The 17,644-nt window shown below is 44.0% G+C and overlaps 1 protein-coding gene across 1 annotated transcript in view; it reads right to left on the reverse strand.

The window, feature by feature from the left end:
* The window catches only part of UBE2K (ubiquitin conjugating enzyme E2 K), a 64,203-nt gene that overhangs the window by 16,355 nt on the left and 30,204 nt on the right, over positions 1–17,644 (reverse strand). Inside the window, exon 3 of the mRNA XM_082275276.1 lies at positions 8,286–8,344. Coding sequence (XP_082131402.1) covers positions 8,286–8,344 — 59 coding nt within the window. The remainder of the gene's footprint in view (positions 1–8,285; positions 8,345–17,644) is intronic.

The following is a 17,644-nucleotide window of genomic DNA, read 5'->3' on the forward strand; positions in this document are numbered from 1 at the left end:
CCCCTTCTTAGGATCCCCAGAATGAACAGACTGGAGGTGACCGCTTCCCACTGTGGGACGAAGGTCCCCAGTCTTCCTCCCACCCTGGTCAGCTCGTCATTGGGCAAACCCCCCCCCCCAGTCCCTTTGCCCAAAGATGTCTTATGCCCCTCTGACCTCCTTGGAGCAGAGAATTTTCTCTGAGGGCAAGACTTTTTCTTGAAAGGTTCAATACGACCATGCTTGATAGGAAAGGATTTTTTTCTTGTCCACTGTCCGAACCAGGACAGTTTTCAAGCCTGGTCCGAACAGATGGTGCCCTTTAAAGGAAATCCCACATAGTTTTGCCTTGGACCCGCTATCACCCTGCCAAGTCTTAAGCCAAAGAGCCCTCCTTGCTGAATTGGCTAGGGCTGAAGATCTGGCGGACATGGGTACAGAGTCGGCTGATGCGTCCGCAATATAAGTCACGCCCCGTAGAAGCGTAGGGAAAGAAGGCAGAATAGTCTCCGAGGTGCCAGCCTCAGTGTGCACTTTAATTTGGGTTAGCCAGTACTCCAGATGGCGGGCAACTACCGTCATAGCCATGGCGGGTTTAAGATTCCCCAAGGAGGAATCCCAGGTCTTTTTAAGGAGAGAATCCATGGAACCAAAAAGAGCCCAAATCCTTGAAGGCTGGGTCTGTCTGCCTAGAGACCAGAGAGAAGGCCATGTACAATTTCTGTGATTTATTCCAAACTGACGCGTCGTCCTCAGAAAAAGCTTCCACCAGGACTTCATGTACCAGGAAGACCCTCCTTTTTTGCTCGCCTAGGCCCTGGTACATTTGATCATGAAGAGATAAGGTTTTCTTCTCCTCCTGGATCCCTAAGGTGGTGTGGATAGCACCCAAAAGAGCATCCACCTCTTCAAGGGTTATTTTGTACCTAGAACTTTTAGTAGACACACCATCCACCTCTTCTTCTGACTCCCCCTGGGAGCCTGAAGGTGTACTTTCACACTCTTCCCCCCGTTTTTCAGTCCCCCCCCCCCACTCGTAGAGGGTACCACCGGTGGGGGTGGAGCAATCTCCTGCTGTGCTGGCTGAGGGGGATTTTGGGGCTGAGGAATGTGTAGATTAGAAATCTACTCCTTAAACTACTGAAAAGCTCCTTGACAGATGCAGTTAGATCTGCTGAATGTTCCCTAACTAGGCTCTCCACACACTCTTTACAAAGCGCCTTGGTCCAGGATTCCCCCATGGTAGTTTTGCATGATAGGCATATTCTCTTGGAGCTATGTGACGATCTGGATTTGTCTGAGGCCTTACTCTGTAATACAAAAGGAAAAGCACACTGACTGACTAAGCACGTAAACTAGGCCCCCAGCACATACAAGCGCAGTATGCCCCCATCAGGAGTGCACTTGGGACCGAACATTGCCTGGTTCCCAGAGCTTCTATCACAATCCCCCCCTTCCCCCCTACCGGACCACTTGAGGGGGGGGGGGGATACACAGTGGAGCTAGTGGGGGAAGGAACACCACCCCAGGGTTCTCTTACCTTAAGGATGGCTGGAGCTGCCTTCACTAGGAGCAGTCCCTGAGGCCTGAGCCTCCAACATATCCAGGAGTGGTTGCAGCCTGTGCCTGTAGTTGTTCCCCAGCTTTTAGCTCGCACCAGTCTTCATCCGGCCCGCCCTCTATTCCTGCAGCTAGAACCGGAAACCGCAGCATCAGCGGAAATGCCCGCCTCCACTGGAAGTGACGTCATCCAGTCCAGCTGGAGCTCCATGCTGGCCACAAGATGCAGGAGGACCTGCCACACCACTGCATCGCTCTCCCCAAACGCAAAGAGCAGACCCCACAGGCTCGTACCACCCCCCCCTGAGAAACTGGGGTGACGTTTTTGCAGCTGAAAGGGTAAGCCGCCGGGCTACCTACCCAGACCTTAGCCGCCATTGAAGAGGCCTTAGCCTCTCCCACACAGAAAACACAGCCTGAAAGGCGCCGGCTAACGGGGCTTAAATCTGTATGAATGGGGTGGTGTTTCCTGGGAAGGGAGGAGCCAAGGACTCTCAAAAGGTGGCAATGAACGCCAATGAACGAAAGAGAAATAGGTGTTTTGCCTGTTAAATGGCAAAAATTCTGTTCAGTCAGCCTTGTGGACCAGGAAGCCTGGTAACACTGCATAGCCAGCTTTTGCCATCATCTCCCCATACCAAGCCTGCTTATTGAACAACAGTTTCACCACCACACCTCTGCCCAGTGAGTGGAGAGGCCAGGAAACTGTAATGCTACATGTAGTTGGTAAGGTAAAAAAAAAAAAAAAAAAAAAAAAAAAAGACCCCAATCCATCCAGTTCAACCCGGGTGTGTGTGTGTGTGTGTGTGTGTGTGTGTGTGTGTGTCTATAGTTTTCCATATCCCTGTACATGTGTTCATTAAGAAACAAATCTAAACTTTTTTGAACTTTTCTAAACTCTCTGCTGATGCCACAAACTGTGTAAGGGAGTTCTACATCCTTAAGAGTTAAGAACCCCTTATGAAATTTAACCTAGGTTCAAATTATTGCGGTGTGGTAAACCCAGCAATCTGTGTGGTTTCCCACACCACATTCAAATTGCACTTTCCTTGCAATCTGCAAAGGTAGTCAGTGAAATCTTAACATTGCAAACGCAATTTGTTTCCCTGCACTGGATCGCATGGTACTTTTGTCTTCTAGTTGCAGTGCGGTTCCAAAATTGGTGCATACATGATGCGGTTCCAATTCCAAAATTGGTGCATTCAAAATTAAAAAAAAAAAAAAAAAAAAACGCACCAACTCGAATTGCGCAGGAAAACGGTGCAGTTCTTGTGCAATTCAAATGCAGTTCATAGTGTGAACAGAGGACTAAGAATGAACCATTTCTCATCCAACTTCATTGTGTGGCCACTTTTTTTTTTGAGACTTAGGCTGGGTTCACACATGTACGGTGCGAAATGAAGCTCTGTTTTGCATCAGTATTAGGTCAGGATTTTATCCTGTTCACAACGGAATGACATGTGTGATTCAGAACGTTCCCATATGGGCCTGAATTTGCGCCTAATCTGGACCACACTGCTCAGAAAACTGACAGGACTTTTATTTTAAATTCACACTGGACCAGCACTCCGGCTGCACCGGACATATGTGAACATGTACAATAGAAAGCAATGTTATTTTACAGGTCATGAGAACTGGATGCTTATCAAACGTATCCAATTTGCATATGTATGAACTTAAGGAGGAGCTCCAGTCAATTTTGTGTTTATTAAAAGTCAGCAGCTACAAAAACTGTAGCTGTACCCAAATAAAATGTATGTTGTTTTGTTCCCATAAACAAAGAGTTTTCTTTATTTTCATGACTATGAAAATTGTTGAGTCACACTTCAAGAGGTAGTCACCTGAAATGGTTTTCACTTCACAGGTGTGACCTGTCAGGTTTAATAAGTGTAATTTCTTGCCTTATAAATGGGGTTGGGACCATCAGTTGTGTTGTGCAGAAGTCAGGTGGATACACAGCTGATAGTCCTACTGAATAGACTGTTAGAATTTGTATTAAGGCAAGAAAAAAGCAGCTAAGTACAGGAAAACGAGTGGCCATCATTACTTTAAAAAATGAAGGTCAGTCAGTCCGAAAAATTGGGAAAACTTTGAAAGTGTCCCCAAGTGCAGTCACAAAAACCATCAAGCGCTGGCTCACATGCGGACCGCCCCAGGAAAGGAAGACCATGGGCTCTTTCACACGGGCGATCAGATCTGCCTGTCAGTTTTTTAGGCGGATCTGATCGGATCCTCCATGCAGCTCTATGGGGCAGCAGATGTCAGCGGAGACACCTCCGCTGACACCCGCTGCCATCCGAATACGATCCTGTCCGTGAAATCTGGACGGATGGAAACCCTATTTTTCCATCCGTTCAGGGATCGGTTGAGAGCGGACAGGCGGTCCGCTCTCATCCGATCCCCCATAGAGAGCAGCGGGAGCTTGACACCTCCCTTTCCGCACTGCAAGCGGAGACGGAGCTGTCATCCGCCAGCTCAGCGGGGATCGGCCCCCGCTGAGCAGCACGGATCCGCCTACGGAGGTGGACCGTGTGAAAGAGCCCCAAGAGTCACCTCTGCTGCGGAGGATAAGTTCATCCAAGTCACCAGCCTCAGAAATCGCAGGTTAACAGCAGCTCAGATTAGAGACCAGGTCAATGGCACATGGAGTTCTAGCAGCTGACACATCTCTAGAACAACTGTTAAGAGAAGACTGTGTGAATCAGGCCTTCATGGTAGAATATCTGCTAGGAAACCACTGCTAAAGAAAGGCAACAAGCAGAAGAGACTTGTTTGGGCTAAAAAACACTAGGAATGGACATTAGACCAGAGGAAATCTGTGCTTTGGTCTGATGAGTCCAAATTTGAGATCTTTGGTTCCAACCACCGTGTCTTTGTGTGACGCAGAAAAGGTGAACAGATGGACTCTACATGCCTGGTTCCCACCGTGAAGCATGGAGGAGGAGGTGTGATGGTGTAGGGGTGCTTTGCTGGTGACACTGTTTGGGGATTTATTCAAAATTGAAGGCATACTGAACCAGCATGGCTACCACAGCATCTTGCAGCGGCATGCTATTCCATCCGGTTTGCGTTTAGTTGGACCATCATTTATTTTTCAACAGGACAATGACCCCAAACACACCTCCAGGCTGTGTAAGGGCTATTTGACCAAGGAGGAGGGTGATGGGTGCTGCGCCAGATGACCTGGCCTCCACAGTCACCGGACCTGAACCCAATCGAGATGGTTTGGAGTGAGCTGGACCACTGAGTGAAGGCAAAAGGGCCAACAAGTGCTAAGTATCTCTGGGAACTCCTTCAAGACTGTTGGAAGACCATTTCAGGTGACTACCTCTTGAAGTGTGACTCATAGTCATGAAAATAAAGAAAACTCTTTGAATGAGAAGGTGTGTCCAAACTTTTGTTTCGGTCTGTACTGTATATATATATATATATATATATATATATATATATATATATATATATATATATATATACATATATACACACACATACATATATACATACACACACACACAAAACACATCCAATAAGAAAATTGAAGAAATTCGATTTTTTTTCTTCATAAAATTGAGGCCAGTATGTATTCAATATGTATTCTGGATTAGTATAATAATCAGTTTATGTGATTATAGCATCTACAAACTATGGGATATATACTGGAATTTTTATTTATTTAAGTAATGGCGGCGATCAGCTACTTATAGCGCGACTGCGATACTGTGGCGGACAATCGGACACTGACACTTGACAATTTGTGGGAACCAATGACAATAATACAGTGATCAGTGCAAAAAATATGCACTGTCATGTACTGACACTGGCTGGGAAGGGGTTAAACATCCAGGGCAATCACAGGGTTAAATGTGTGCCTAGCCAGTGTGTGTTTACTATGTGTGCTGTTTTTACTAGGGGAAGAGATGGATTTTATTTCATGCTTTGCAGGAACACAGAATCCATCCTTCACCCCGTTTGCAGGAACAAAGAATCCATCCTTCAACAGAATCCTGCCTTGTTTACATAGACAGAGCACCCTTCTGAGTCTCTGCCCAATCGGCGGGTATCAGGGGGCACCAAGTGCCAGGCCCCCAAAGATCGGAATATTCAAAGCAGAAGTAGTGCGCCCCCTGCAGGCGGAAATGCCAAATTATATCTATATCCACACACACACACACGTAGCATTATAGGGGTCAGCAAGTGGTTAATAAAACAGCCACTCACCTGTTCCATGATCCAGCGAAGTGCTCATCTGAGGACATTCTTCCTGAGGTGGATGTGACCAAACCAGGGTTTTGTAAAATTTTAGATTTCACATTTTATCTCTTGATATGCGAACAGTCTGCTGGCTTTGCGCGATATTGCTGAGTCTCATCTACTGGGACCCCCAGATCCTTTTCCATCCTCGATTTCCCAGAGTATCTCCCCCTACTACATAACTTGCATGCATATATTTTTAGCTCCTAAGTGCATTACTTTACATTTTCCTACATTGAACCTCATCTGTCAAATAGCTGCCTACCCCTCCATTTTGACTAGGTCTTCCCATGAATCTGCTAATGCTGATCCCGAAAACAAGCCATCTGTTTATTCAATGTGGCAGAAAACTGACTTTGCAACAGATGTTTTGGAAAACAGAAAAGTTAACACATACAGTATGCAATGCATCTCACCTATATATTTAACGGTTAGCAAGGAGTTCAGCTTTGTAGCCCATTTGAAATAGTTTTTCCCTGGAAATACTTTAACCACTTAAACCCCAGGCCTATTTTTCACACTCGGTGTTTACAAGTTAAAATCATTTTTTTTGCTAGAATACTACTTAAAAACCCCAAACATGATATTTTTTTTTTCAGAGACCCTAGAGAATAAAATGGAGATTATTGCAATATTTTTTATCACACCGTATTTGCGCAGCGGTCTTCCAAATGCAATTTTTTTGGAAAAAATTCACTTTTTTTAATTAAAAAATAAGAATCCAGTAAAGTTAGCCCAATTTTTTTCCATAATGTGAAAGATAATGTTACGCCGAGTAAATAGATACCAAACATGTCATGCTTCAAAATTGCGCACTCTCACGGAATGGCGACAAACTTTGTTACTTAAAAATCCCATAGGCGACACTTTAAAAATGTCTACAAGTTACCAGCTTAGAGTTACAGAGGAGATCTAGGGCTCAAATTATTGCTCTCGCTCCAACGATCGCGGCGACACCTCACATGTGCGGTTTGAACACCATTTAAATATGTGGGCGGGGTTTCCGTATGTGTTCGCTTCTGCGCGCGAGTTAACGGGGACAGGGCTCTTTAATTTTTTACTATTTATTTTATTTATTATTTTTTATTTTTACACCATTTAAAAAAAAAAAAAAAAAATTTGATCATTTTTATTCCTATTACAAGGAATGTAAACATTCCTTGTAATAGAAATAGGCGTGACAGGACCTCTTTTTTGTGAGATCTGGGGTCAAAAAGTCCTCATTCTCACAAGTACACTAAAAGATGAAAAAAAAATTAAATAAATAAAATGAAAAAAATAAATAAATAAAAAAAAAAATAGGGCCTTTAACCCGGTTGCTAGGCAACGATGTTTGCTGTCGCTCCGGTCCTCCAAGACCACAGAGTTGAGCGAAGGCAAGCTTGCCCTCACTCGACATTCTGTCTGTGAGGATCCGGGACCGGATCTTTTTCCCTGCTGCCGGCGGGTCCGGTAAGCGGGGAAAAGTACCGGGAAGGGGCGGGAGGGGCACCTCTTCCGCCGCCCTGGAAGAGTGATCCCGCGGCGAATCCGCCGTTGGGACCACCCATCTCGGAAAGCCGACCGCCCGCAGTTTAAAAAAAATACCAGGTTTATGGCAGCTATCTGCTGCCATAACAGGTATTTAGGTTTAAACTGCCGACGTATATAGTCGTTGGGCGGTCGTTAAGTGGTTAAACTACCTTTCTCCTTTCAGTTAAAAAGCTACTTCCTATTCCTCCAGCATTCTGTGCTGGGATAGCAGAGTAACAGCCACCACTCTTAATTTAAGTGTCCTCACCCAGGCTTGTACTGTCAAGAAGGGGAGGGGGGTGTTTCTAACCAGCTTGAGAGCACTGTGTCTAACTGGGGTGTCTATTCCACGGAACAGTCATATTCACAATCTCTGCCCAACTATTGTAATAGAGAAGTGGAAGTAAGGTTGTTTGTACCAAGTCTGACTGCTTATCTATTTCTATGACCTCAGTTGGGGTTAGCAGAGTTTTGTAATTTAACTAGAACATTTAAAGGATCGATCATTGAAAATGACCTGGAGAGGAGGTCAGAAAAAGGCTAAAAGTGGGAAGTAAAAACCCTTCACACTTACCTGTCCGTAGCTGGTTTGAAGTAGCTTAGCTCTTTAACAGAACTACCAGTGATGGTAGGTTTTGCCCCATCAAGCCCCCTGAATAGTTGCTGTGGTTTCTTCTTTTGACCCTTAGCCAGTGAAAGACATAATAGTGACATAAGGGTCATCATGAGGAACAATAAAGCCCAGCACGGGGCAGGCTAATCTACACACCCCGAAGTGCAGAATGAGATTGGTGCCAGAAGCTAGGCTCCAGAGTTTCTTCAAACCAGCCAATGAACAGGTAATTATGAAGTAGGTTTTCTTCATAGGGTACTAGTTTTGGAATTCTCACCCTACGACAGGTCTATTTTAAATATAATCCGGTAAAATGAGATCTTTCAGGAACTTCAAAATCTTTCACATATATCACACATGTACTTCTTACCTTAGGGGGATTAAAAGGGTATGTTTCTGGTATTTTGATTTCTAGCTGGTACCGTCCACCTGTAAAATAAAATTTCATAATTTTACTGACTACTTGGGTTACAAATCTAAGCCCGCTGTGAATGATATTATTGGGAAATAGAATATTCAGTGCAGTCATCTGAAAGGAATGCCAAAATGGTGTCCATTTGCAGAGAAAAGTTTTCACCAGATAAAAGTTGGAAAAAAACACCACACATCTTAAGAAAAATGACAACACTGGGCCACTGGCCAAAAAAAAAAAAAAAAAAGAAAAAAAAGAAAATAATACTTTTTATAGCCAGCTAAAGCAGACGATACATGGTTCGAAATAAAGCCAGTTCAGCAGGTACAAGCCAAATTTTCAATCCATGTATGGGCTAGCTGGTTGTACACTAGTTGATTGACTTGTGTACAACCAGCCTGTCGGGTTTTTCCCAAATGATCAGTGTCACCAGCTATAGTCGGTATCACTAATCATTGTATTCTGTCAGTGGGGAAGGCTCCCCCACCCACAGGACACAACATCACACTGGGCAGATTTCCCCATCCGCATCAAATGTGTGGATATGGGGGGGGGGAAGAAATCGTCTCTTTTTTTGTTCAACCCGCTGGCTGGATGAAAAAGAAAAAAAAATCATGTATGGCCCTCCCTAAGGAAAAATTGTTTGAAACTTAAGCAGTATCTCTCTGCAATACATACACATTTTCCCATTATTGTACATTTAAAACTCTGCAATGACACAAAAATATCTGCCAAAATTAACTTGGCTCCTAGTCTTCTTGTGGGGCTGACAACACACAACTGGGAGGGCTAATTTCTCTCCTTGAGATAACACAGAAAGTGCACTGGACAGCTCTGAATTTCTGATAGGATACATTTTTGTTTTTCATTTTATCAAAAAGAAAACAAAATGCTTTCAATTGTATTATTACCACTTTAAGACTGCTCGAAAGACCTACCGTCCTAGTTGGAGGCTCACTCCTATTGTGTTTAGACACAGCGGGAGTCGGGCTGGAGAGGCGGCAATCATCGTCTCGCTTCCCCGTCGGGGAAAGAGTGAGAAAATCCGCCTGCTTGTGTAAACAAAGTAGGCGAATCTTTTCTGTGACAGACAGGGACAGATCACAGGCAGGCGGATTTTCTCACTCTTTCCCCGACGGGGAAGCGAGACGATGATTGCCGCCTCTCCTCCTCCGGCCCAACTCCCGCTGTGTCTAAACACAATAGGAGTGAGCCTTCAACTAGGACGGTAGGTCTACGTCGCTGGACCCAGGGCTGCCACTTTCGAGCAGTCTTAAAGTGGTAATAATACAATTGAACTTGCGATCTCGGTCACAGAACCCCCTCCCCCCACACACGTCAGTAAGCATGAGGCACACATTTAACCCCTTGATCAGTGTCAAAAATGTCAGTTAAGGGTCCGATCTGTCCGCCGCAATGTCACAGTCCACAAAAAAAAAAAAAAAAAAAAAAAAAAAAAAAAAAATCGCAGATCGCCGCCATTACTAGTAAAACAAAAAAAAAAAAAAAAAAAAAACAGTAAAAATTACAAATCTTTCCCGTAGTTGGTAAACACGATAACTTTTGCGCAAACCAATCAAAATACGCTTATTGCGATTTTTGTTTACCAAAAATATGTAGCAGAAAACAAATTGGCCTAAAATGTTAAAAAAATTGATTTTTAAATTTTTTTTGGGGAATGTTACATATCGGAATGTTACATATCAGAATGTAAAAAAAAAAAAAAAAAAAAAAAAAAAAAATCGCAAAGGTGATCAAAAACCACCAAAAGAAAGCTATATTTGTGGGGGGGAGGACGTAAATTTAATTTGGGTACAGCATCACACGACCACGCAATTGTCCGTTAAAGTAACGCAGTGCCGAATTGCAAAATATGGCCTGGTCAGGAATGGGTTAAAATCTTCCAGTCTTAAAGTGTATAAACATATACGCTCATTTGGTCAAAGACATGTAGCTAAATACCTTTTGGAATAAATATATGACAAAAATTTAATATGTTGGATATTTTTTAACTGTCAAAGTAGAAAATGTAAATTATTCGCAAAAGGTTTGCTCTTTTTTTATTAATAATCGCAAAAACTAAAAAGCGCACGTGATCACCACCAAAAGAAAGCTCTGTTTCTGGGAAAAAAAGCACGTAAATTTCGCTTGGGTACAGCGTCGCATGACCGCGCAATTGTCAGTTAAAGTCAATCAGTGCCAAGTTGAAAAAAGTGGCCTGGTCATTAAGCAGCAAAATCCTCCGGTCTTAAAGCGGTAGTATACTCCGCTATTTGACTTTTACCTACAGGTAAGCCTATAATAAGGCTTACCTGTAGGTACAATTAATATCTCCTAAACCTGCACGGTTTAGGAGATATTCGCCCTGCATGCAGCCGCTGACTTCAGCGGCGCATGCGCTCTGGAGGTCCAGCGGACCTTCAGAACTCCTTGCCGGAAAGTGAACCTCCCACGCGCATAAGCGGCTGTGACATCATCGCGGTTCCGGCCACTCACAGCGCTGAAGCCGCCGAACCAGGAAGAGACGCCGAGGCAACATGACAGTGCCCTTAGCGTTGTCCAGGCAAGTGTCAGGGCTTCATTTTAAGGTAAGTATTTCAGAATGAGCTAGTATGCGATGCAAACTAGCTTATTATGCCTTTGTCCTGCAGGTTTTTTTTTTTTACTGAGTATACAGTGGGTACGAAAAGTATTCAGACCCCCTTAAATTTTTCACTCTTTGTTATATTGCAGCCGTTTGCTAAAATGAAAGTGACGTATGGGTACGTCACCAGCCTGTGAGGCTCTGGGGAGCGAGCGCGCACCGCCGGAGGCACGCTCCCGCTCGGTCACGGACCCCCCCCCGCATGTGTGCCCGGCAGACCCGATTTCCGCCGGGCACTCGCGATCGTCCGTGACAGCGGGAGAAAGGCAGGCGGCTGATGTAAACAAGCCGCCTGTCATTCTCCCCTGTGTGAGAACAATGATCATACGGTTCTACTATGTAGGACCGTTGATCACTGTTCCTACACTTCAAGCCACAGCCAATCACAGTAAGAATCACGCCCCTAGGGACACACATCACCCCTCCCTCTAGGGATGCACCGAAATGAAATTCTTGGCCGAAGCCGAATAATAATGAAATGTTTGGCCGAAGGCCGAATACCGAACGCGGTGTTTCGCATTTTTTCCATTTATTTTGCCAATTTTTTGTCCTCTCTCTTGTCCTCTCGTGTCTCTCTCTCTCTCTCTTGTCCTCTCACTCTCTCTCTCTTGTCCTCTCATGTCTCTCTCTCTCTCTCTCTTGTCCTCTCATGTCTCTCTCTCTCCCTAAATGTTACTGTAGGGAATGGGATTCAGTGCACACTGCAGCCTTGTACCATAGGGTTAATGTTAGTGACACTGTAGGGATTGGGAAGGATGCTGGGAATGGAAATCAGGAAGCATGCAGGCAGCCTTGTAAATTTTAATTGCAGATACAGGGCAGGTCAGGGTTAATGTGGTAACATCAATTACTCAGTGACAGTCAGTGTCAGTGTGTACTCGATCAGATTATACAGTGACAGAGTCAGTCATAGTGGTGGTAGTAGGAGGCTGGAGGTGGACTAGTAGGAGCCTGGAAAGGAGCACAGCCGCATACATACATTACTCACTCGTGCACTGCAGCCCGCCCCACACATTCAGTGAGTCTTACTCTCCTCCCTAGTTTTTTCAATAGCACATTCAGGAAGCCAATCACGCTGTGAGTAGCGGCACAGCGGAACCAATCAGGTGTGCAGGCACGCGTGATTGGTTCGCTGTGCAGCTAATCCCGGCGTGATTGGCTTCCTGAATGTGCCATTGAAAAAACTAGGGAGGAGAGTAAGACTCACTGAATGTGTGGGGCGGGCTGCAGTGCACGAGTGAGTAATGTATGTATGCTCACCGCTGAAGTGTCCCGGCTTCCCCTGCCTAACACGGAAGTCTGTGAGTCCTCCTGTCCTCCTCCGAGTCTCTTCCCCCTGTAAATATCGTGACCTTGGCGATATGAATATCGCCTACGGCCACAGAACGATAGTCGATATCATATCGACTATCGTTCAGCCCTATTGTTCGGCACAAAATTATTCGGCCTTTTGACTTATTCGGCCGAACACCGAAAGTGCCATTTTCTCTATTTTCGGCCGAATAATGTTCGGCCACCGAATATTCGGTGCATCCCTACCTCCCTCTCAAATAAAGTTAACCCCTTCACTACCAGTGTCATTTTACAGTAACAGTGCATATGTATAGCACTGATTACTGTAGTAATGTCACTGGTAACCCCAAAAGTGTAAAAAAAAAAAAAAAAAAAAAAAAAAAAAAAAAATCGCAGATTGCCGCCATTACGCGTTAAAAAAAAAAACAACAAAAATGATAAAAATCTTTCCCTTAGTTAGTAAACGCAATAACTTTTGCACAAACCAATCAAAATACGCTTTTTGCGATTTTTTTTTACCAAACATATGTAGCATAAAACAAATTGGCCTAAAATGTTAAAAAAATTTTGATTTTTACATTTTTTTTGGGGGGGGGGGGGGAATTTCTTATAAAAAAAACTGTGCAAAATATTGTAATTTTTGCAAAATTTACGCTCTTTTTTTGTTTATAGCGCATGATAAAAAAAAAAAAAAAAAAAAAAAAAATCGCACAGGTGATCAAATACCACCAAAAGAAAGCTCTGTTTGTGGGGAAAAAAAAAGGACGTCATTCGTTTAGGTACAGCGTCGCACGACCGTGCAATTGTCCGTTAGTCACGCAGTGCCGAATCGCAAAATACCCCCTGGTCAGGAAGGGGGTAAAATCTTCCAGGGCTTAAGTGGTTAAAGCTGCCAATTAATTTTAAAGTAAGCCAGTTACAACCTCTGGCAATGCAAGCACAGCATGGAAAAATGCATAATAAATGCGTTACCTTCAAGGAAAATTGCAAGGCAAAGTGATCAATAGATCCAGTTTAAATTATCGCAAACTTTCCATGTAAGAGCTGGGTGTGAGTTAGCCCCTTTTGAATAATACTATCACATGAAAGGCAGCCTCATGGACCAAGAGGAAGTTACAGGAGGTGAGAAGGTGTGAGGCCAAGCGCACAATTACCAAGAAACTCAGGAATTGCATGATATTTTCTGCAACAACTCACAATTTGGTATCTGGGATATTTCTCATAATTTCAGTCTGAATTGGCCAAGTGTGTTTACTGCTAAACGTTAACTTAGAAAGCAGAGAATGTGACTTTTAAACATTCTCTAGTGGAAGATTAATCACTGCCTTTTAAAAACAAATGGACCTGGAATATTTGCCTGCAGAAAGTGTCTCTGCTTTATAAAAGCCCCCAAACAATCCCGGTAAATCTCTGAAACAAGCACAGATTTCTTCTCTAAGGTATAATCACTAGGGTATCTCTACTACGGAGCAAGCGGACAACTCTCCAAATGCATTCACTATTACCAGAATATGTAAAGTTATAGATGGTTTTTGCCAAAGGCTGATTTTGTGGAAATTCCTGTATTGTCATCTGTGAACACAGCCTGCATTAACCAACTGTTTTAAAGCAATAATCATATTAAAAAAAAAATGAAATCATTCTAATAAAGCCTGCTGTATGTGGATGCTTTAAACATCCAGTTCCAATAGGAGTTACTTATAGGCTAATGGCAAAAGGGGCTTAAAGGCTGCTCCTCTCTCACTGTCCCTTTTATTTACTGATTGGATAATAAAAGTGAATGCATTTCTACACATTGCCATTGACGCTAATCTAGGATCGAAACAAGGTGTACCTGAGGACAGAAGTCACTGTGGTGGGTCAGGAGAAGAAGGCATCAGCCGGTAAAAAAAAAAAAAAAAGTAAACCTTCTTAAGTAGAGTGACAAGGGAATGAAGGTTGTAAGCATACCTTTTATTTCCACAAGTGAAGATATTATACTACATATGGGTTGTCCTAAATTTAGGCTCCGGATTCTGCAGTTAATTTTTTTAAATATAGTGGGGTGTTGGTTGCCAAGTTTTTGTTATCTGCATCCTTTTAAGGGAGATTTGCACATTTCCTATCTTGCCAAGAAGACCGTGAGATAAAATCTTCCAAATGTGGACACAGGCTCTAAGGGTGAGAAGTGAGCGGTCAAACACTGGCAATTGCTCACTTCTCCCTGTCACTCTGAGTAGAGAGCTGGTGACTGTCAGTCACTGCTCCCTGCACTGCCCCCACCCCCTCCGGGCACTCACTAGAGTGCTGGGCTGTGGAGGCTAAGCCAGGTGCTGGTCCAGGCCCCTGTGTGTATCCTGACCATATGGTCGCAATCTTTCTTGCTTTCCCCAGCCAGGGCCGACTCGGACGTCAGCAGGCCACAGGCTTCAGCCTGTCTTCTGAAAACGGGTCACAGGAGTGCAGAACAAACTGATCCACAGAGGTACAGCCAAACAAGCTTTAGCTGTACTTTTCCTTTAATGATGAGGGTTTAAGGGAGGTTGCCTAGAAATTGCTCATTAAAAAGTTTTATACAGTGAGGTGAAACTGCAAAGTAACAGTAATATGGAAGTTACGTGGGGGTAAATTCATAGAAATGGTAGCACAGCTGTGTGATTGGTGTGTGTTGAATATGATGTATGCTGCTGCATGCATGTGTATACTTCATTCCTCCACAATGAGGAGACTCCAGTGGGGGCACAAGAAACTGACAACATATTGGATATAGTGTAGTGAACGTATATAGCAGTGATGGCGAACCTATGGCACGCGTGCCACTGCTGGCACGCAGAGCTCTCTCCCTGGGCACACCAGCTATAGTTTTCTGAGCAGCGCCGGGCAAACAAAAGCTCCACACACTTCACTGAGAGGAAATATCGCCCAGTGTCCATGCACTGTCCCGGCACTGCCCTTCCTCCTCCAGATCACTCACAGCACTTTGACCCAGAGCATAACTCTTTGAAAAAAACGCTTTGAGACCAAATCAGACCGGCAGGAAGGGTGGCCAATCACCTGCCCCAGCCGTTGGATGAACAGCCAATCGACTGGGCGGCCAATCACCTTCCTTGTTTAGGGAATGAACAGCCAATCGACTAGAGGGCGTGGGAGGAGAAGTGGGCGTTTGCTTGCTCGGAGGTTGCCGAATGCAACTGCTTCAATCCACTGGGGAGAAAGCCCAGAGATGAGTTCGGAGCTGCGCCATGTGACCGTGTTCTGTGCTATGGGCGTTTGCTATGGGTGTGTGGGCAGAGGGAGCATGATGGGCTACATGAGTGTCACTGCACCACTGCTGTACCACAGCAAAGGGGGGGAGAGGGGGGGACCAAATGTGTGATGAAGAGGAAAGTGGGCCATGAGCTGTATGGAAGGTGGGATGCATGGTGAGGAGGTGTGCTATGAGTTACAAAGTACATGTAATGTGTAGCTCACTAACGTGATGTGGCCGGACGACAGAGTTGTGAGCTGAAGGGCAATACATATTATGTGCTAGAAATTTACAGTGTGATGGAGTTGTGCGATGTGCTGCATGGCGATGTGCTGCATGGCGATGTGCTGCATGGCGATGTGCTGCATGGCGATGGATGTGGGCACTTAGAAAAATACAAGTTGGTTTTGTGTCGCAGTTTGGGCACTCGGGCTCAAAAAGGTTCGCCATCACTGGTATATAGTATGACAAACCCATTTATTTTTCTGAATTAAACATATTTGGAACATGCTCTTACTATTGTAGTGATAGCACCTTAAAACAGTTTTGACTTTATACAGCTCCTCCTTTGTTATCTTTATTTGTGAAAAATTATTAGCCAAAAATTATTATTGACAATAATAAAGATTATACTGCAGCAGAATATACCACTCTGCTTTCCAACTATACCAATAAGAGTGGAATTTTGAAGAAACAAAAGAATGACATCACTGCTGTCCACAAGGGATTGGCTAAATAATAACATAATGAATGATACAATTATCCAGATAGATTCTCTATACAAAATGGCAAAGACTGAGCGAACTGTCCCTAATTTAACCACTAACTAGCAACAAATAATTCACATGAGGAAACCAAGTCCATGTAATAAATTAATTAGAAATAAAAACAAGTATATTTCATGAGTTAAGAGAAAGCATTTTTAAAATCACATTAGAAAGAAGAACTCCAGCTTTTGCTACACTTTGCATAGCTTGTTTGGTCCAAGCTGGCCAAAACAAACTATTTCCCTCACTAACATATGAGGCCGCTGGATGAGCTCTATGTAGCGAAGGCTACATACAGCACTGCGTTCCGGATTCTAGCAGAGACCTTCCTGTCTCATACCCAGAATACATTAGCCACTTGTTGACCAGGCCTTTTCTGGAACTTTTTGTTTTAAATTCATATTTTTAGCTAGCAAATTACTTAGAACCCCCAAACCATATATATATATATTTTTTTTTTAGCAAAGACCCAAGAGCAGGGATTCCAAAACTACGGCCTTCCAGTTGTTCAGGAACTACAATTCCCATCATGCCTAGTCATGTATACGAATGTCAGAGTTTTACAATGTCTCATGGGATGTGTAGTTCTGCAACAGCTGCAGGGCCGTAGTTTGGGAATCCCAGCCCTAGAGAATAAAATGGCGATCATTGCAATAATTTATTGGATGCAATTTTTTGGGAAAAAATACACTTTAAAGCAGAGTTCAACCCCCCACCCCCCTCCAAAAATTAAAAGTCAGCAGCTACACATACGTGGCTTCACTAGCGGGTCCCTACTGCGCATGCGCGAAGCGCACTGCGCGTTCGGATTGGCTCTGCGGCAGAGGGGGAAGGAGGAGGGGGTCAAACTTCGCACAGCGCTGTTTCCAGGAAGTGGGGAAGGGTACCTCTCAAAAACAGGTACCCATTCCCCCCTCCCCCCTGAAAGGTGCCAAATGTGGCACCGGAGGGGGGAGGAAGCAAATGAGCGGAAGTTCCACAATTGGGTGGAACTCCGCTTTAATGAATTTCAATGCAAAGATAACCAAATTTGTTTGTAAAATATAAAAGATAATGTTACGCTGAGTAATTGGATACTGTATCAGTTGTGGATATTTTTAACTGATTCATGACAAATATTCCCATACATGTGTAATCTCTCTCATGCACAGGTGATTTAGTGAGCTTTTGATTAGGGATGCACTGAAATGAAAATTTTGGGCCGAAACCGAAAATGCAGGATGCCCTTGGCCGAAAACCAAAACCGAAATTGAAAATGACTTTTTCCCCCAAAAAAATGTAAAATAGATAGAACCAGGGGCATACACCAAAAACAGGCAGCGACGTACACCTGTCGCTGCCACCCTGTCACAGTATATGTACTGTGATGGGTTGGCAAGAGGTTAAT

This window comes from Pelophylax lessonae, assembly GCF_965119305.1.
Source record: "Pelophylax lessonae genome assembly, chromosome: 1".
NCBI lineage: Eukaryota > Metazoa > Chordata > Amphibia > Anura > Ranidae > Pelophylax > Pelophylax lessonae.